Consider the following 21,924-nt stretch of genomic DNA (forward strand, 5'->3'; position numbering starts at 1 on the left):
CTGTTGATTTGGTGCTCAAGAAACATTAACATTATCATCTATGTTGAAAACAGTTGTTGCTTAAATTTTTTACATTTAATTAATATTATATTACATAGACATTTTTTAGGATTCTTTGATGATCAGGAAGTTCAAAAGAACAGCATTTATGAATAAAAGTAATAATTTCTTTCATAAAATAAAAACTCACTGACCCAGAGCTTTTGAACAGTAATGTATATTCATGTATAACCTGGGATTTTACATTGTCATATCTTGAGGTTTGTGACAAACACTATTGTCAGGTGACACGGCACGTGAGATCAGATCATTGTATGAGTATGATGGGTGTGTTGAGACTGCAGAATGTTCAGTTTCAATTCTCCACTATTGTTTACTGATGTTCAAGGATATAGGATGGTTCACATTGTGTATGAATCACGCCACTGATATATGCTGACGTCTTTAATGGATATCGAGTGTTTTTTTGTGTGTGTGTGTGTGACTTTGAACAGGACAAGCTGGTATTGTCTTCCCAGTTAAGCATTTGTACTAATATTTTTTGCTTGAAAGCACAAGTTGAATAAATTATTCCTTAAACAATATCTTGTAATTGCGGACTCTCATGTTTTATTAAAACATTTCACGACACAATATACAAAAACACTGTACACAAAGACCCTGTACAAAACTATATGTTCTTTCTAAATATACATATGTCAAATTAAGTCTCACTTAAAGAACGAAAACAAACTGAACAAAGTACAGTAGGCCTTTAACTGTAAACCAAAGTGTCCATAATCCTGACTATAGGCAAAAATCAAGTTAAAAGAAACTTTGTATCCATCTTCATTCCTATAGAAGAAAAAAGCGTACTTTTATTGCTCCTTCCTCCATCGTTCAGCGTTCCACATCATCTCAAACTGATAAACCGATAGTAATCTTTGTTTTGAACAATGGCTTGTAAGGTTTCATTCTTAGCTCTAGAAAATGACATTCTGATTTCTAACCGTCCAGTGGTCATGACGGCGGTACATTCAGATTTTTTTTTAAAAGGCCAGTGATGACAGCTAAATTTGTGACATCAAGTCAAAAACTTTTAAGTAACTCCTAAACTCAAATAAACACAAGGTCAGTTTGTCCTGTGAGTCTAGAATCAGAGCACACTTGACCAGTTTTTCAGGTCTAGGACTGAAGGGTTTCTGTGAAAGAGGGTCAAGCCCTTAAAAATTCCCTCTTTCTGTGTCCTTCTGTAATTAGACTGTCGAATTGCTGCGTCAAGCCACCGAGGCATTGAGTAACTAAACTTAGCCAGAACGTCTTAACAAAACAGGGAAATAAAGCCTATCTGAACTTCCGTAACAGCTGCAGTGTGACATCTCAGTTCACTTTTTCATCTTCATATCGGCCTCAATGGCACTGCGGCGCCCTCTGGTGCCTCCATCCTGGAGGAGCAGAGAAGCAGGCCAGCCGTGAGAAAGTGCAAACAGCCTGTCATCCACTGCCCTAACACACCAGACCATCAGTGTGAGAAACTAACTAGTTTGACCTGAGAACAGGAAGTGTGTGTGTTACTAGAACAAGCACTTCATCTTAAAGAGACGGTGACTTCAGAACTGTGCAATACATAGTTATGAAATTGAAGAGTAGGCCAACAAGGCTAAAAAACTGAATAGCTACACAACAGTGAAAAGAACATAAAAATGTAGTGCTTAGGAGTGAATGTGTTAATAGTTAAAGTTGCTCATGGAGGTTTTGTGTCATTTCTTGAAGACAAATAAAAAGGAGTAAAATTAACCAAACCATTTAAAAGTTAAGTTCTCCTAAAATAAAAACTGCCACTATTTATTCACCATTATGTCACACTATATAATGTTTTTTTTAAACATCCCTTATGCTCACCAAGGCTGCATTCCCTTTGATTAAAAATACCATAAATTGTTAAATATTATTACAATTTAAAATATCTGTTTTCTATTTTAATATATTTTAAAATTTAATTTATTCCTGTGATGGAAAGCTGAATTTTCAGCATAATTACTCTTATTGTCTTCAGTCTTCACAGTCTTCAGTGTCACATCCTTCAGAAATCATTGTAATGTTGATTTGCTGCTTATGAAACATTTTTTATTAGTATCAATGTTGAAAACAGTTGTCCTGCTTAATATTTTTGTGGAAACAGTGACACATTTTTGTTCAGGATGCTTAACCAATCAATCATTATTACATATTCAGATCTTTAGCACCCCGAGCTTATATAGCTATCCAACGTGGATGGATCTCGAACTGCTGCAATAGCATAAAACTCTCCTCGTATTTTAATAAAAATTAAAAAAGAATAAAATGAAGCAAATTTTGTTACCTTTTGAAACATAGAAGGGTTCAATTTGAGCAGATGATTTTACCATCACTGTCATGGTCAGAGCGCATTTCCCCACTACATTCATAATCTGGCTCATATTCGCGATCTCAACCGTCCATATTTCCAAACTATCATTTTCAATTACTTTAAAAATCAATATTGTGATTGCTGGCAGCTTATTCACCACATCCACCATCAAATGGCAGTGACACTTGTTTTAATTGCTTACAGTAATTGCTCTGCAGTAAAAGTCATTCAAGCAGTTCAGTCAGGTTCAATACTGCTGATGATATTCTTTTGTTTTATGCCTGAGGTAATTATGAGTAAAACATCACGCCATCATTGCCTATAAAACAGTGCCACCTTGAGGAATAAATGTGATTATTGTGCACTTACTGAGTCGTTAGATATTTAATTATTGTTGCGCAGGAAAAATATACTCACATAGCAACCCTAATACTTACTTTACAAAAAAATTAATCAGAAAACATTCTTTTAAATTTGACTTTTTTCTTGTTATATTGTTTATAATGAATAGACTGAGGAATACTAAGAAAGTTGACGTCTAACTTTAAAAAATGAAGGAGGGAGAGGGTAGTGAATGACGTCCCGGGTCGAGGTATGTAACAGAATTTCAAAACAAAAGCATTTATTTGAAAAAAAAAAAAAAAAAGTATTACATTAAAATGTCTTGACTGTCACTTTCGATCAATTTATCACAAATTATTCAAACCTTAAAATAAATCTTGATGCAAAATACATTAGGATTTAATAAATAATGACAATTTATTCACGACCTTTTAACATACCCACCTGGACGCAAGCGAGCGATCAGCTCTAACCAATCAGAGAATAAATGTGTGTGATTGTGTTTGGTAAGAGGGGACGGGAAATATCTTGTGATCTTGAGCCTGGATACTTACAAAGAGAGAGAGAAGGAAAGCAGGAGAGGCCATGGAGAGGCTGTCCTGTAGAAGGACAAACAGCACAGTGAGAAAAAGAGTTCACTATTTAAAACCTATTCTAGAAACAGCCAGAGAGACAGACATGTGCAACAGAGCAAAAGCAGGTGTTATGGGAGCAAACGGCAGGTATACTAATCTAAAACGTGGGAGGACAGAGCAGTTTTCTATCACGGTCATCTGGTCACCCTAGAAGCTTCTCTACATACAGACACACACACACGAGAAAGAAAAGGAGGATGAAATGGGATCACAATGGAAAAGAGAATCCTAAGACTGTAGATACTAAAGGGAGGATTTAAGGGGTTGATGAGTAACAGTGATGTGTATATATGTGTGTTAGCCGGATGAAGACATGAGGTGTTCATGTATGTGTGAGTGTATTGTAACTGTTTCTATGATGACCGCAGCAAAGAGAGAGAGAAGGAAAGCAGGAGAGGCCATGGAGAGGCTGTCCTGTAGAAGGACAAACAGCACAGTGAGAAAAGAGTTCACTATTTAAAACCTATTCTAGAAACAGCCAGAGAGACAGACATGTGCAACAGAGCAAAATCAGGTGTTATGGGAGCAAACGGCAGGTATACTAATCTAAAACGTGGGAGGACAGAGCAGTTTTCTATCACGGTCATCTGGTCACCCTAGAAGCTTCTCTACATACAGACACACACGGCTGAGAAAGAAAAGGAGGATGAAATGGAATCACAATGGAAAAGAGAATCCTAAGACTGTAGATACTAAAGGGAGGATTTAAGGGGTTGATGAGTAACAGTGATGTGTATATATGTGTGTTAGCCGGATGAAGACATGAGGTGTTCATGTATGTGTGAGTGTATTGTAACTGTTTCTATGATGACCGCAGCACTCCAACATAAACTCAAATAGATGGTGATGAAATGAGTGTCCAATCATTTGAATGACCTCAATCACAGTGCAACCAGCTCAGTGTGAAAGCATCATTGAGAATGAAACCATGCAAACAAAACAAAACTTGTTTAACTTTGGTCTGGTGTGTTAAAAATAAAAATGGCACACAGATTCAACAAAAGAAACTGTCAAGTGACTGTTTAACCCAAACCTTGCACCACATACATAAATACATTATTTACATGCTTACAAAAATCACATTTATATTCTGTTTATAATAAAATAATACACTACTGTTCAAAAGTTTGGGGTCAGTAAGAATTTTGTTTAATTAATACTTATATTCAGCAAAAAAAAACTAACATTTATAATGCTGCATAAGTTCACAATTCTATTTCAAATAAATGCTGTTTGAAATTTCTGTTCATCAAAAAATCCTGAAAAAAAAAATTCTGAAACATCAGTTTCCAGAAAAATATTAAGCAAATGTTTTCAACATTGATAATAATAAAAAATATTTCTTGAGCAGCAAATCAGCATATTAGAATGATTTCTGAAGGATCATGTGACACTGAAGACTGGAGTAATGATGCTGAAAATTCAGCTTTCCATCACAGGAATAAATTACATTTTAAAATATACTAAAATAGAAAACAGATATTTCAAATTTTAATACTATTTCACAATATTAAAACATTTTTATTGCATTTTTGATATAACAAATGCAGCCTTGGTGAGCTCAAGAAACTTAATTTCAAAAACATTAAAAAAATCTTACTGACCCTAAACTTTTGAACAGTATTGTGTGTATAAGCAGACAGACAGACAGATAGATAGACAGATATTCTCCCATATTTCTGAAAATGTTCTACGTATAACCACACTTGCGATACAATCATTTCCAAAACTAGGCCACAAATATGGTGCCATGTGGAAACCTGGAAGAGAAACCTGAGTGTTAGACTCACAGTGTTTGTGCATGGGTTAATACAGAAGTCCTCTCATCTGCAGTGCCCTTGATTCTCACCTGTGAGTGTGTGTTTGTGTGTGTTTACAGCACTGACCTTCTCATTAGTGTCTTGTTTGGAGTTGTTCCTTTTCCTTCTGGCTGGTGGTTCTGGCTCTAAATGTGGGTCTTTGTGTGCAGGACTCAGGGTCTACATACAAGACTGTGTGTTAGTGCAAGTAACGCTAACCTTACTGTCAGGGACTTCAGCAGTTCATGTGTGTGTGTATGAGTGTGTGTAAGGGACAGAAAGTGTTTTATTTGGGTCCTATCAGAAGGGATTTCATCTATGTGGAACGTGTGGAAACCAAATTGCTTTTGGATCAATCTCACGCAAACACGTCCGGCCCCATTTCTGCCCAAAATAAAAGGTACAGTGCATTCAGAAAAACTCACTTATTTTGTGTTGTAGATTTAAAATGCTTTATATTATTTTTTATATTTATTTTTTTTTCACATCCATCTACACTCCATACCCTATAAAGCTGCATTTTTGTGCATATTATTTCAGTTGCATGTCATATTTCAGTTTTTTTCTTTTTAACTCTTTCCTCGCCAGCGTTTTTGAAAAAAGTTGCCAGCCACTGCCAGCATCTTTGATGATTTTCGCTAAAATTCATGGCCCCCAGAATATTTTATTGTATGAATATCTGAACATGCAATTCATCAAAATAAAGAAGAGAGCCTCTACTTTTGGAAAAAAAAAAAAAAAATTCTGTTTTATTCTAGCTTCAAGCATTCTTTTTTTAATCAACACTTGAATGTAGGCAGGTTTCATTAAAAAAAGCAACATTTTGAACAAAAAGCTGAGAAAATGGCATTTTTATCAAATGCTTCATCTGGATCATATTCAGTACGATGATCAAAGCAAAGATGCAGTAGATCGCTTCCATCAGCACCCCCAAAGCTTGCAGAGTCCTTTACCACTACCTGGATCAACATTTCACTCAGCAACATTAGGCAGTTTCCATTTACATGTTGTTTATTGTTGATGATCGCATTGTTTTCCATATGCATCTACTTACATATGAGATCGCTCATTTCTGCGTCTTCCTCACCTGTGTTTTTGATCAGGACATTCTAGACTCATTCAGGAGATGCGTAATAGCACCCCCAAGTGTATAACAGCAAGAACGCAGAAACCCGGAAAATTCCGTGTTTGGTGGGGATGCGCTGTCTCATGAATAACGGAAAATTCCATGTTTGACGGGGAAAGAGTTAATAAATGTGTAAAAACTTTACAAGTCTGCTTTTAAAAGTGTCATTATTGGCTATGGATTGTAGATTGCAGTGAAATTATGTGCATTTAAAGGCTGCCACATAATAAATATATGAAAAAATGAAGTGGTCTGAATACTTTCTAAATGCATTGTATTTTATATTAGCCATAAAGAAACAGAACTAATTCCATGACAATTAAACATCTGGTTCTTATTTTATGCTTCTCATTTTGGGGTGAAATATGAACAAGTTTTTGTGAGATTCACCATGCATACAAGGTTTGCATTTCTGAGTTTGTACAGAAAGTATTTGGACAGTGACACTTTTTCCTGCACTTCAGCATTTTTGGATTTTAAATAAAACTTAGCTCAGGGACTAAGTGCTGAAACGACAATTTGAGCGCAGCCATCCCATTAAGAGCTAGAAAATCAATTTGTGCAGATTACCTGTGAGTATTACAACAATGTCATGTGCAGTTCGTGGTCGCAAATCCATTTTGTGTGTATTGACAGCCATTAAGTCTGCAGGCTAAAGACATTATGAGTTATATTTCCTGATGATGCTTTAGTTTGTGCTTTCCCGTTCATTCTCAGATGGACTGAAATCAGGTCAATTTGCAGGTACTGGCTGTTTGGTGCCACTGCCAGCCGATAGTTAGAGGCAAATGGTTTTAAAATTATGTTTTCAAGACACTTTTGAATTAATGCTGCTTCAACAGAGACAGAAATAAGAGCCAATCCCACAGCGTCATCCTCACAGATAAAGCTTCATGCTGTGATGCACAGGAAGCTGTTTTTTTACTTTCCTTTCTATGACTCTGAGCTCGCTCTTCCTAAACCGTTTCACTGTCCGCAATACTTCACTTCAGATGTCCACAGACTCTTTGATGTACTTTGATGTCCTGTCCTTGAGACGTTTGAAGCTTCTAGCCTGCTCTCTGAAAAACATCTCAGCCTACAGTGGGTACGGAAAGTATTCAGACCCCCTTAAATTTTAAAGGATCAAGCATCTTGATTTGTTCTAGAGATGCTATTTTTCTTTATAACTGCACATACTTTTCTCTCAACAGTCCAGTGTTGTTATTGTTAACTAAAATTATTAAAAAATCATTTTAGAGAACTGAAATAAAGATGTAATAAAATAAAATATAAGTATTAGATTAAAAAACTTGCTGCCTTGGTAACCAACTGAAATAAATAAGCAAAATAAATGTAAAAATGACAAAAAATTACTAACAAAATTATTAAAATTAACAACTAATTCAAAATATTAATAACTATAGTCACATGTAAATAATAATAAAATAACAGTCTTAAATATCTTTTAATGACTTCCTGCTTCTTTAAGCTCTCTTTTGTCTCACTGAATAGTTTGTCTGTTGAAAAACTATGAAATGTCACTGGCCAAATAATTAGCAGTGAAAGCACTGTGTGATTACTTCTCCTTATAGTGTTCACTGTGTGTGTGTGTGAGATGATGATGATATTCCACAAACCTTCTCCACAGCGTTTTCTTTCCACTTGTGGTTTCGGTGTGTGTGACTATGCATGTGTGTCTTTTACCTTCTCATTGGGGTCTTGTTTGCGGTTGGCCTCCCTTCCGCGCAGGCTCTTGGTGCCGATGCCAGATTCTGATGTTTGCATGATCAGCTGAGTGGCCAAGAACTGTTGGATCTGTTCCAGAACATCCCTCTGCATCTCTAGGGCCATGTGGTAGACGTCATGATCCGAGCTGTTGTACATCACCGCGTTCTGGAACATCAGCATGATGTCACGCTGGAACTCCGCCGTTGTGCGGATCTGCCCAGACTCGATGTTCTTCTTGATGGCCGATAGGTCCATCGGTCTGAGGAGGTGGAGATTTCAGGAAGGACAAAAACATAATTAGCCAACAGAAAAACTGGTAACACTTTACTATAAGGTTTGTTTAGTTGACATTAGTTAATACATTAACACAGTGGTCTCAAACCCAATTCCTGGAGGGCCACAGCTCTGCTGAGTTTAGCTCCAACCAGCTCCAAATCACACCTGCTTGGAAGTTTCTAGTAATCCTGAAGACCTTGATTAGCTGGATCAGGTGTGTTTGATTAGGGTTGGAGCTAAACTGTGCAGAGCTGTGGCCCTCCAGGAATTGAGTTTGAGCCCAGTGCATTAACATAAACTAACAGCTGTTTGGACGGCACCCATTCACTGCTGAGGATCTACTGGTGAGCAAGTGATGTAATGTAAATTTCTCCAAATCTGTTCTGATGAAGAAACATATTCATCTACATCTTGGATGGTCTGAGGGCGAGTACATTTTCTGCAAATTTTCATTTTTCAGTGAACTATTCCCACAATACTAGTAAATGTTGAAATCAACATTAACTATGATCAATAAATCCTTTAGAAGTATTTTTCATTTTTAGTTCTCATATTTTTATTTTAAACCTTTCTGGATAATGTTGTTTTTGGTTTTAATTTGTCTGGATTATGTTTTCATGGTTAAATTAAATATTAGCAATTTTAGTGATTAAAAAGCATGTCTATTCCCTTGAAGTCACAAAATTTATACTATTTAACAATTTATTAAAAGTTTAACCAAAATTGTATTTTTACAGTCCCATGAAATCTCTTTTATTTTTTCCCAAACTGTGTTTTATTCTTCCCATATTCCATGTTTGCTGTTTTAATTTTTCTAGACTTCATTTTAATGAATTATTTTGAATATATTTTAATAAAAAATCATATCAAATTAATACGACACTTTAACAATTTAATAATCTATTACAATTTTTACAATAATAGGGCCCTATGAACCGTTTCATTCATTCATTCATTCAGGAAATTCTGTGTTATCTGTTTTAATTTTATTGGATTTATGATTTAATACAGCTTTATTATTATTATTCACAGATATTCATCCATATCTTGATTTGGTTAATTATTCACAGATTTATTCACCCAAAATTTGCCATTGGTGTTGTACGGTAAATTAAATTTTTATGACTGGATTCCAAGATTATGTTCACGTTTTCTGCGTCACAAAAATTACAGAGCCCTACACACTCAAAAAAGCAAGAGAGTCTCATCTTGATACCTGTGTACAATGCTGTGATAACCAGGGGCAATGTCATCAGACACAGGCTGCAGAAACACACTTGCATACCTGAAACACAAAACAATAAATGACAAATGCATATAACACATTTCTGTCTACAGGTGAGAGCTCATAATAAAACAGCAGCTGAGGTAAGTATGAATGAGAAGCTCACCTGTGATTGGCTGCTGCCCGCCACACCAGCATGATGGCTTTCTTCCAGATCTTCTGAGCCTGCAAGGCCTCTTGATCTTCACTGCACATGGAGCTGAGAGAGAGTGTTGTTAAAGGCAAATGAAAGATTGAAACACACAGAATACAAGCTCCCACACAAACACCCACAACTGAGATGAGGCAGGGCTGCTGGCGGTGGAGTCCGCTGTAGTGTAGCGCTGAGAGTGACTGCCGTATCCATCCTCACTCTCACTGGCAGGAGGATCAACCTCTGAGAGATACGGCCCCTCTCCGTCCCCATCACCACACTCTTTCATCTCCATCCCTTCATCCACATCCACCTCACTGCCTCCATCCTCTTCCTTCACCTCCTACAGCATTTGAAGAAGGAATAATAAACAGAGTTACTTACTCATCCTTCAAGTCAATCTGTGAGGGAAATGCAGGGGGTTTGTGAGTTGACGAAGTGTAAAATTGAAAATTAAAAATAAAAAACACTACTTGCATTCCTGTATGTCATGTGACCATTAACCAACATCAGAGAACCAAGAACATTTGAATTTATTGTTAAATTATTAAAATACTAACATTAAAATCTCAGAGGTACCTATTTTAGGTCAAAAGGGTTAAAAGTGCAGTTTCGGTTATAATTACCTCATCCTAATTCTTCTGAATTTCTCTTCTACAGAAAAAAAGAACTTTTTGCAGAATGTCCCAATTATGTTGTTACTGAATCGTTTTCTTCCAATTCATTACAGCTCAAATCTCATTTGCATTCACAGTCATTTAAATATAGCATGTCAGAATGCTTCAGACCAGGTTTGATGCCCAATGTGTCTTTCATACATATTTGAATGCAAATAAGATTGAGAGTTTCAAAAGGTATAATTTTTAGTGATTAATAACTTACATTTTTATCTTTTACTCACATAAAGCAATCATATGACTTCATAAGACTTGGGCATGTGTATTATAGACCACATTTATGGTGCTTTTTTTTTGTCATTTTTGGAGGTCATCCGTGTCTTTATTCATTCACTTTCTAGAAAAAGGCATTTGTTTGTAACATTTTATGCTTTCATCTGACACTATAATCATGTTTTATAGTGTTTTCCTAAACATATGTTATGAAAACATGTTAATATTGTGAACTATTGTTAAAATTTAAAATAACTTTTATATTTTAAAATATATTTTAATCCAGTGGTGGCAAAGCTGAATTTTCCGCATCATTACTCCAGTCTTCAGTGTCACATGATCCTTCAGAAATCATTCTAATATGCTGATTTTCTGCTGTAAAATAATTTCTTATTATTATCAATGTTGAAAACAGTTGTGCTGCTTCATATTTTTGTGGAAAACATGATACATTTTGTTCAGGATTCTAAGATGAATAGAAAGTTCAAAAGAACAACATATGTATATGAAGACAGGTTTCATTTTTCTGCTGCTTTGCTTGATACCTTTGTGTCTTTCGCCGAGGCTGAGCTATCTTCTGAGTCCAGACAGGGCGTCACGGTCTCTGGCTGAACCCAGTCCTCCCCCTCACACTTCACGGCTGGACTCAGTGTTCTGTTCTCCTGCTGCGCTTCCTCCATCCCTCCTTCTCCTTCCCTCTCGCCCTCAGTCTTAACCTCAGAGTCCTGGCTCTGCTCTGTGACAGGGGCGGCAGATGCCACAGTGCCCCCTGTCACTTCGTCAACTGCTTCGGTTTCTGAAGCCTCCTCTACAAGAACCTCCATTTCTCCTTGCACACCCGCAGGGTCAGGGCTGCTCTGTGTGCCCGTTGGGGCAGGACTCTGCTGGACAATGGGCTCTGGTTCGGCTGCCTTAAAGGTCTGTGACTCCCAAGGGCTGGTGAGGGGGTGGCCACTGACCGCTGGGTCCTCACAGAGAGAGAGAGCCGCCTCCACTGCGGCTGCATCCAAAGCCTCCACAGGATCGTCCACCTAAGACAGATATATTAGTTTACTTCATTTCAGATTTGACAACAGAAAGGAAAAGCTTTTGAACTATTTTCTGTTTTATGAGTCTATAAAAAATGGAGGGAACTGTGAAAGCACTTGATGGGTCAGAGAGATGAATGGTACCCACGGACATCCATGGTATTTTTTTTTTTCCATACTATGGAAGTCAATGGCTACTTTCAGCTGGTTTCTTAGCAACATTCTTCAGAATATATTTTTTGTGCTCAACAGAAGATAGAAACTTGTACAGGTTTGGAACAACTTGAGGGCAAGTAAATGATGACAGAACTTTAATTTTTGGATGAACTATCTCTTTGACACTACATGAAGTAGCAACCAATTGCACCATCACAACCATACACATGTGTTTGTGTGCATATACCTTCTCCTCTATGATTGCAATGATGTCTCCCACTGTCTCCAGGTCCAGTTCGTGGGCCATGTATGACACTGACACCACTGTGTCCTCCTCCACCAGCTCTGCCTCCTTCCCCTCCACCTCAGCCGGCGTGGATGACCCTGCCATTACCGCTTCTGCTCCAGAACCTTCAGCAACGGCTGCAGCTCCTACACATAACAGGAAACACATCGCTCTTACTATGGTTAATTTCTTTTATGAGTGCTCTGAAGAGGAAGTAATGACTCTTTTTAAGAGGAAAAACCACAAAGTTTTTAAAGGGGTAGGTTACCCCAAAATGAAAATTCTGTCATCATTTACTCACCCTTATCCTTCTTCCAAACCCCATATGGGTTTGGAACAAGGATTAGGGTGAGTAAATGAGCAGCAAATCAGCATCTTGAGCAGCAAATCAGCATATTAGAATGATTTCTGAAGGATCATGTGACACTGAAGACTGGAGTAATGAGGCTGAAAATTCAGCTTTGCATTACAGGAATAGATTACATTTTGAAATATAATAACATGGAAAACAGTTATTTTAAACTGTATTAAAGTTTCACAGTATTACTGTATTTTTGATTAAATAAATGCAGCCTTGGTAAGCATAAGATATTTCCTTCAAGAACATTAAAAAAACAATCTTGTCAACCACAAATTTGTTTGTATTAACCGTTATTCTAGAATATAATCCAAGAACTGTAGCACTATCAGTGCAGTCTGAGTGCTTTGTGATTGGATGAAAATGAACTACACATCACATGACACAAACAGGAAACAGACTGCCTGAGCAAAAACAGACTGACCGTTCTACAGAGAGAGTGCTGAAGAGAGGAAATCAGAGAGATCAGAGACCTGTTTTGGGCACAGAGAGGTTGTCTGGGGCTGAGGGGACCACTGTGGGGGGCTTAGGGGGATCAGCACTGACAGGTGGCTGCGCTGGGGTGGCGCTCTCCAACAGACGAGATAACGTAGGAGCATCTGACACAGAGATACACATATAGCGCTACAAACACACACTAAAGCACACAGCTACTCTCACAATAATCAAACTACACGGTAATAATGTACTACAGAGAGCATGAAATCTAAAACTTGCATGCAGGACGCATGGTAAAAATGCAAAAGAATTGTGTTAAAGAAAATCAAACCAAAACAAACAGCATAACTCAAAATTCAGTTTGTATAATGACACAGAAAATGTTTAAAGGGGTCATATGATGCTGCTAAAAAGAACATTATATCTTTACGACATGGTGGCGGCAACAACAAGACTACAGCGAGAATAAAAGTTACGCCTTCTTTCTTTGCGTGAACATTTGGGCGGTGTTATGCAAATCTTCCCACATAGTGATGTAGATATGTGGGGGCGTGTTAGAACGAGCCGTTTTAGGTAGGTGTGGCTGACTCTTAACTTTTATAAAGAATATCTCTTTGGATTTGAGACTTTAGTCTTTGCAACTTTACAGATCTTCTTTATGCACCAAGAGCTTGTAACACTCCAAAGAGAAAGGAAAAATTGAAATCGCATCATATGACCCCTTTAATGTTGAAGAGAGACATTTAAAACGCACATTTTTAAACATACAGAAAGAAAAGGAGTGTCTTTGTTTACCAGCTGTAATGTCTTGATTAGCAGGCAGAGCGGTTGCAGCAGTGTGAAGCTCAACTCCATAAGATCCATTACTCAAACCTGTGGCCACGTCACCTTCAACCACCTGCCCAACAGACACACACAGAACAATATGAGAAACCATTCGCAAAATCTACAAACACAATCTCCACTTTTAATGTTAGTCAAGGTTTCTTGCACCAAAAACATTCATAGTTTAGTTTCTACACTGGGTTATTATCGTTAACTAAAAAGAACACCATTTATGAAACATTTTTGTTAATTTAAATTAGGCTGAAATAAAATAAAAATAGCCTAAATATTCTAAGAAAAACCTTGCACAAAATTTCAAAATCTTGCCTAATTAATATGAGAAAACTACTAATAAATATGAGAAATGAATATATGTATATATGTATGTATATATATATATATATATATATACAGTGGGTACGGAAAGTATTCAGACCCCCTTAAATTTTTCACTCTTTGTTATATTGCAGCCATTTGCTAAAATCATTTAAGTTAATTTTTTTTCCTCATTAATGTACACACAGCACCCCATATTGACAGAAAAACACAGAATTGTTGACATCTTTGCAGATTTATTAAAAAAGAAAAACTGAAATATCACATCGTCCTTACATTAATGAGGAAAAAAAATTAACTTAAATGATTTTAGCAAATGGCTGCAATATAACAAAGAGTGAAAAATTTAAGGGGGTCTGAATACTTTCCGTACCCACTGTATATATATAAAACAAAAATATTAATAAAAACTATAACAGTACATAATACTAAAACAACCTAGATATACAACCTGCCTCATATTAGTAAACATGCGGTTTTGTCACAGCACCTCTAAAAATGCTGTTCACATAAACGCAGGGCAAAGGAATTGCAAATAATGCTGTCTAGTGGATATTTTAAAACAACCTAAAAGCAGCAAAGCTAACCCTAAATCTAAAAAAGTGTTTGGTGTAAACGGCCACTAAAACTTTCACAAATAAATTTACTCTGTTATGACTGGCTAACATTGTTGCATGTGAAATGAGTACTAAAAACTTGGCCCTTGTCAAAATGCAGAATACTCATGTAAACCTTTGTTGTTAAATGTTAATGTGCTAATCTTTGTGATGTAAATATCAGAATTTCTGATTGTCCATATTTGCAGTTTAGTTAGTAGAAATGGGCTGACCTGAAGAGGGAGCTTTACATTGTGAATGTTAGAGTATGTTGACTACGGTTCTGGTGACTTTATTTATAGGACAATATAAAGTAGACATGAATGTAAAGTTGAGAAATGGAAAATGGGTCTGGGACAGGCAAAATCCTGTTTTCTGTGACATGCCCCTTAAATCCAAAGGCTTAAACGTTGCTTCACAGTATCCCACACTCACAAGTCTAGAGCTGGCAGCGATGAGACTGCCTTTCTTCAGCAGTTCAGACAGCAGCGGGGAGGGAGGTGGTGTGGCTTTTGGGGCAAGGTGCTTCTTCTGCGGGGAGTCATCTACCATAGAGGCCAGACCTGACTCTTTAGGCCCTGGACCCGTGACCTCTGATATAGGCATGAAGACGGTCAATCCTTGAGCCTAGACGGAGAAATCATGAGTATGATCTCTTATTAGAATCAACTTTAAATTTAAATGTTAATAAATAAGAGGTAGGAATTCACCATGGGACTGGCACAGGATTCATCCGTCACTGGCTGCAGTGTTTCTGGTTGCGAGACGTCCATGCTGGGAGAACGTACTGTCACGCTGGGAACTCTCTTTGGTGTATTTTTAGCTGCCTGACGAACTGGAAAGAAAGAGAAAAATGTATTATTGTTTTTATGTAAAATAAATGTATTTAATGTATTTATGCAAAATAAACATTTCACTGCCAGAAACAAGCCCAAAGTAATAAAAACTGAAATATCCTAGTATTAAAAATGCAATATTTGCAATAAGATGCATGGTAAACTAATATTATTTGCAAGTACATCAGCAATATGTTACACTGCTAAGTTAATATAATAAAAAAAAAAAATTCTTTTGTGGAGGCATTAACTTTTGAAAGTGCTGAGTGAATGTAAATCTCACCCTGATATGCTGCCTCAGTCGCCCTCTTCTTCTGCGCCGCCTCCTCTTCTTCCTGTTTCCTCTTTCTGACAAGCACGAGAACACACACAATCTCATGATGATACATTCACAACATACGCAGGTTTTTTTATAGAATTTTTAAGTTTGAATTATGTTTGAAGATTATGAGTCACAAAATGTTTTGTCTGTGTTTAGATTTGAATAATCATGATGCGAAAACTGACACTTCAAATTAACATAAACAAAATATAAAACTTTGACAGAAAGTAGTCAATGATATCTAAATATATACCCAAATGCAACAACTAATAAAAGTATGTCTGAAAACACACACACATTCATCATATACATACATATATAAAAATAGAATAAAATGTATTTTTATAATATTGGTATTACTTAACATATATAAATGATGCATAATTTGATGAATATCAAATGAATATTGTTGATGAATATTGTGTAATACCATGTAATCCTCTCAAAATACACAATATTTAAAAATATATATTTTTTGTAATGAAATAGAGTGCATTCATTTTATAAAAATATGTTTTATACAATAAAAGGGCTCCAGCCATTTCTCAAAGTGTTTAACCTAATGTGAAAAAATGTTTGTTAAAATGAAATCAATACAACTAGTTGAAACTAGATCATATGAGAAAAATGAAATGAAAGGCCAATTACATAAATGACAGACAAATGCAAAACCGGTACAGAATTGTCTTACAGCTCTATATCTGCCCACAGCTCCTCCAGTTTAGGGTCCAGATGGCCCGCCTGGATCAAATCCACCTCTTTTTTCAGTTTCCTGAAGGGACAGAACACATTTATCACATATGTGTGAAAGATACAGACAGTGAGAGGGAGAAGCAGGTTGAGATGTACCTGTATTTCTCCTGTGTGTCTTTGATTAGCCTCTTGAGCTCCTCGATCCTCTCTGTTGTCAATCTACGCACGATCACATCCTCAATGGTCTCGACCACCTCCCCTTTCTCACCCCGTTTACGTCTGCAGGGAATGAACATGTCAAAATTACCAATGAACTTGTGAATATGCACTGAGATGGTTTAGGTTGCCATACAATACAACAAAACTACTACAGCATGCTAACTGGCTAAGATAATAGCCAGAGGTCTAATTACACAAAGTCTGTGCAAAAATCATAAAAATGCTTTTTCACATATTTACTGCTTTCCATGCACAAATATAAAGTACAACTTCTATGCTGATTGTTAGTTATCATTGTATACACAGACTAGGTCGTACAATTTAACTCTTTTGGGCTTTGCGAGAACAATGGCAACATTTAATAAAGACGCTCAGCACAAATGTTTTGAGAATGAGAGAGAGGGATTTACTTACTTTGGGGCATCTGTGGATTCCAGCAGCTCAGAATATTGGGAGGCACAATGCTGCAGAGATCATATTGACATGTTAAAACATGAATCACTAAGCAAATCACTAATACTAACAAAATCACTCACAGTCACTCATTTAAATTACCTTCTGGGAGAACCAGTCCGGGGGTCGTCCAGGCTCTGAGAAGGGCTTGATGGCTCTGCTTACAGACACCCTGACAAAAAAATATAACAGTGTATCATACATATTTAACAGTAATTCTTTACAAATAATTACATACACTTAAGAAAATTTGGTGTAGAAACAATTTTCAATCAGAAATTGCTAGTAAACTTCACAAACAATTACAAAGAAACAAAAAACACGATGAATTACATTACTGCTGTCAAACGATTAATCGCGATTAACTGCATCCAAAATAAAAGTTTTTGTTTACAAAATAAATGTGTGTGTACTGTGTATATTTATTATGTATAGCCTATATAAATACACACACATGCATGTACATATTTAAGAAAAATAAAAAAACTTTTATTTTGGATGCAATTAATCGCGATTAATCGTTTGACAGCACTAAATTAAATGTAAAATTGAAGCAGAAAGACTAAAATAGAGTTTTCTTGTAAAATGTACTCCAGTAATCTTTGTTTTATTTACAACTTTTTGGATAATAGATTCAAACTCTAAACTTGGAAATAAAAACAATGTTTTACAATTTTAAAAACATAAATGTGATTTTCCACCAACTCTTAAGCACAGAATTCTATTTAGAACATTTTCAAATCTCAATCTCTATTTAAATTATGCTCATAATGTAATTTGTAATGAACCAAAAAATGAAAGAAAGGCAAAAATAGATTCATTTTTACTAGTGGTTCCCATTATAAATATTCTTATTTTTGCTTTATACATTAATGAATGTATCTTCAAACAGTCAAAAATTTCACTGCACATAAACTACAACTGATCTGTTTAGCAATGCTTGCTGATTACTTATTAGTGAATTGTAATATTAGAAATTAGTTGTATTAATTTATTAACTCTTTACAATACACTTTTTATTATTAACATTACATTATTATTTCAACTAGAAGTACTCATAGAGATTTTATTATTAGAAATTAGTTTTGTTGTAATAATCCTGTTAATAATGCCCTTTAAAATAAAAATGTGTTTGAGAAAAACAGTTACAAGTTATACCAAAAATAAACATTATTTCACTGCCAGCAATAAACTCACAGTAATAAAAAGTAATAAGCTGCATTGCTTAGGTAATGTTAAACTAATATTTTCTGAAAATACAGCAGCAATGTGTTGTGCTACACCGCTAACTTATTATTTATTTACTAAAACAGTATCAATTAAATTAGACATTATCATAGACATTTTCTTATTTGTAAATGGAAAGAAAATCATAAATGTATTATTTAGTGTAAAGTGATTCAAGTTTAAAATTATTTAAAAAAAATATTTCATGTAATTTAATAAAAATTGAAACACTGCTTCATGAAGCTTTTGAAACACTGCTTCATGAAGCTTCGAAACCTTTCCGAATCATTTGTTTCAAAACAGTGGTTCGGAGCGCGTATCAAAATGCCAAAGTCAGGTGATTTCAGTAAACGAGTTCGAAATTTCTGTGAACCCGTGAATCATGCGAGTTCATTGAGATCGCCTCCCAGCGGCGAACCATTGAACCAGCGTCTCTGATCTCGGAGCAGTTTTATCAGTTTGTAGACATTTCTAACGAGGCATTTGTGTAATTAAAAGGATGAGTAGTAGTTAAAGCTGCAGTCCGTAAGTTTTGCCTCTTTGTCGCCATCTGTGTCTGAAAACCTGGAATTGCAGCTGAGTGCGGAATTATCTTCCTTGCGTGGGTTGTGCGGCTGTGTACAGGATGAATCTAATGTTTTGAGCAGTATGTGTGGCAGTCAGTCACCGCACCGGTGTGGATATTTACTGTACTTTGCAATCACAGATTCTAGCCTACATCTTGGAATACGACCCAAATAAGAATTTTCACCGGATATTGCCATCTGAACAAGTAAGTAACAAGTCTGCCACGTTTGTTCTGACCAACTGAGGAAAAAAGCATTACCATAAATCTCGCTACCAACGGTGATTAAATCTAAAGATCAGTTAGCTCATATCACATTAAACCGTTCAAATTATTATTATTGTTATAATAATATATATATTATTCTCAAATGATTAATGTTAACAACATCAGCATTGGTGACTATGAGTATAGTGTGTATTAGCGTGTAGATTTCAATTTCTACACAGTCTAATCTAATTGTCATACTCTTCGAATTTCATATTAAGAAATTCTTTTAACACCCAAAAAGCAAATTATTGCTGTGAGAAAAGGCTATAAACAATCCGCCACCTGCGGCATCCTCACATGCCATAGCCTAGAAGCCTTCTTGAAAACTTCTTTATGTTTACAGACGTGACGTAATGACGCAGTGCCATGCTCGAATTTCCCGCAAAAACCTACCCGTACCACTCAAATTAGAAAACATTATTATAAGCTAACCTTTGTGAATCGGGCTAAAGTAAGGCGATAGTTTTGAACACTGGCTGGTTATGTACTTGCTCAAATATTGATTTCGGATCATTTTCAACCAAAAAAAGTTACGGACTGCAGCTTTAAGTTTCTTACTGGCCTGTTTAGACAAGCTCTCCATAAAACAAATAAAACAAGCCCTGAAAATTACAGACACTTCATATTTAATGACATTTCATTATTTTGATTGCATTTAATATATTATACTTTCAAGCAAGCATTTGCATTGGGTTTGTAAAAGCAGTTTTTTGCATGATTTGGCCTGAGTTTTTGTTGCATTTGCAGTTTTGGCCAGCAGGCGTCACCAGCGTGTGGTGTTTCGAGCGCTTCGAAACATTGAATCATTTTGCGAAGCAATTGGTTCAATTGATTCGAAGCTTCGAAAAGGTGAAGGTTTCTCTCCTCCCGAGCGGGGGATTAGCTCAGATGGTAGAGCGCTCGCTTAGCATGCGAGAGGTAGCGGGATCGATGCCCGCATCCTCCAATTATTATCTTACGTCCTAATCATAACTACTGACGTAACTGCCACAATCCTCGAAATGTAAAAGAAGCCCCTTTTTAAGTCCACGTTTGATTAAGGGTGTTTAACAACGTCCTCATACATTAAGAAAAACTACAATACAGACACTGCTACGAGGGTAGAGCTCTGCATTATTTAACATGCTTCAATCTGAATACAGTTCTATGATCATGAGCGTTAATTATTTATTCTTACCAGTTCTGATCTCCGCTTCTCATCACTGAGGAGGCGAGACAGAGTTTCTCCCGAACTGACCAGGGCTCAGTCGGACCCAGAGACAGCATCTTGTGTTCTAGTTAGGTGTTCAAAATATGAGTTTTATGTATTGAATGCAATTCGTTACACAAAAACGTGGGGGGAAATTATGGTAAAATAAAAAAAGGCTGATCATAATGTAGTATGACGTTAGGTGCTTCTTTAAAACAACAATTATTTAACACTTTTACTTTTTTTACTTTTAGTCATTTAGCAGACGCTTTTATCCAAAGCGACTTACAAATAAGAAAAAGTAATTAAAACTAAAAGCTAAAACTCTATAAATACTATATATATATATATATATATATATATACACGTTTAAGAAAATAAAATAAAGTAAATAAAAATGACAAATGCATACAACAACATTTCAAAACACAAGACCATTTGTTAAACAAAATTATTTACATTACATATACAGAACTTCAAGAACAGAGAGAAATGTGTGTTGACAATGTAAACATTGATCGTCTTTGTTATCATGAAGCCAGCTAGCGCAGAAACTAACTTAAATTGCTCGCCCCAGCGCTACGAAGAGCATTAGCTACTCTATTTAAACAGGATAAAATACTTCAGAATCCAATTTACAAAGTGATTTGATGTTAGACTGTATTGTGAATATGTTGAGGAAATAAAATAACACTTACTTCCCACCCCGGTCGACATTTTCGCCTATCAGTAAACGCGCGGCTGGTTCTACTCACTTCCGCCGGAACTATTGTAGTGTAACACCCTCATGAACGCTATCAGGTGTCGCACAAATATCTTTCCGATAGTCAGGCTTGTAGAGGGGGATTAGCTCAGATGGTAGAGCGCTCGCTTAGCATGCGAGAGGTAGCGGGATCGATGCCCGCATCCTCCAATTATGGCACTAATTTTAATAACTTCACTTAGGTACAACACAGAAAACACACAGAAGCAATTGAGGATTATTGAGAGATTACTAAATACCCAAGTAGTTGCTATCCTCTTATAGTTTATAGTTCCTTATAGATATTTTAACAATGAAATATTTATTCCACAAATGTTTAAAATATAATATGTATACACAATGCATAATTTGAGATGGTGGCAGAAATGTTCATGCCTTGAGAAATATAACAAAAAATTTTTTTTTCTGAAACACCACAGGGCCAAAATTGACCAAAGGTAGAGTCTTTATAAAAAGTGTCTTTATTTTAAGCATAGCCTAAATAAATGTCTTTCTCTGCTTTTCCACAGCGTCACTGTCCATTAGATCAAGATTTGTGTTTACTTATTTGACGTGGGTGCAATGAGCCAAACACCATAAAATACGAATGACTCATGTCACTGTATATAGAGCTCAAATTATTCGTGTAGTTACCTTTGCAGCCACCAGGTGACAACAGCACACTGCAATATAAAGTATTTGAACTCATCTCTCATTCACACTTAAGAGGGCCCTGAAGATGCCTGCCTCAAAATCCCCATTTATGAGAGAATCTTACTCATTTTATGGTTAAGATATGTTTTATTGAATTATATAATACT

At 36.1% G+C, this 21,924-nt stretch overlaps 1 protein-coding gene and 2 non-coding genes across 5 annotated transcripts; 2 read left to right on the forward strand and 1 right to left on the reverse strand.

The window, feature by feature from the left end:
• Positions 1 to 151: 151 nt before the first annotated feature.
• brd8b (bromodomain containing 8b) lies at positions 152 to 21,119 on the reverse strand. 3 transcript variants are annotated; one of them, XM_016576292.1, is made up of 19 exons: positions 21,060 to 21,119; positions 20,350 to 20,446; positions 17,213 to 17,282; positions 17,072 to 17,121; positions 16,595 to 16,717; positions 16,437 to 16,517; positions 15,707 to 15,771; positions 15,298 to 15,422; positions 15,023 to 15,214; positions 13,626 to 13,728; positions 12,866 to 12,991; positions 11,996 to 12,180; positions 11,110 to 11,595; positions 9,815 to 10,017; positions 9,648 to 9,740; positions 9,473 to 9,541; positions 7,957 to 8,239; positions 5,232 to 5,324; positions 152 to 1,424 (listed from the first exon to the last, which is right to left on the reverse strand). In XM_016576292.1, the coding sequence occupies exons 1-19, from the start codon at positions 21,076 to 21,078 to the stop codon at positions 1,365 to 1,367; spliced, it is 2,523 nt and encodes an 840-aa protein (XP_016431778.1). In that variant the 5' UTR covers positions 21,079 to 21,119; the 3' UTR covers positions 152 to 1,364. The 3 variants fall into 3 exon arrangements, with proteins under 3 accessions (XP_016431778.1, XP_016431777.1, XP_016431779.1); XM_016576291.1 differs by lacking the exon at positions 152 to 1,424 and adding an exon at positions 3,040 to 3,309; XM_016576293.1 differs by lacking the exons at positions 152 to 1,424; positions 12,866 to 12,991 and adding an exon at positions 3,040 to 3,309.
• Positions 20,046 to 20,118, forward strand: trnaa-agc (transfer RNA alanine (anticodon AGC)). The gene has a single exon. It is a non-coding gene; the product is annotated as a tRNA-Ala (tRNA).
• An 82-nt stretch (positions 21,120 to 21,201) lies between the features above and the next one.
• trnaa-agc (transfer RNA alanine (anticodon AGC)) lies at positions 21,202 to 21,274 on the forward strand. Its single transcript has one exon. It is a non-coding gene; the product is annotated as a tRNA-Ala (tRNA).
• The last annotated feature ends 650 nt before the right edge of the window (positions 21,275 to 21,924 follow it).

Source organism: Sinocyclocheilus rhinocerous, unplaced genomic scaffold (assembly GCF_001515625.1).
Source record: "Sinocyclocheilus rhinocerous isolate Xijiao unplaced genomic scaffold, SAMN03320098_v1.1 scaffold474, whole genome shotgun sequence".
Lineage (NCBI taxonomy): Eukaryota > Metazoa > Chordata > Actinopteri > Cypriniformes > Cyprinidae > Sinocyclocheilus > Sinocyclocheilus rhinocerous.

Coding starts and splice junctions, on each gene's coding strand:
- brd8b (XM_016576291.1), bottom strand. Junction 11,596..11,995: donor TTGCAATCATAGAGGAGAAG/GTATATGCACAC, acceptor TATCTGTCTTAG/GTGGACGATCCTGTGGAGGC. Junction 9,741..9,814: donor AGCCCTGCCTCATCTCAGTT/GTGGGTGTTTGT, acceptor ACTCTCTCTCAG/CTCCATGTGCAGTGAAGATC.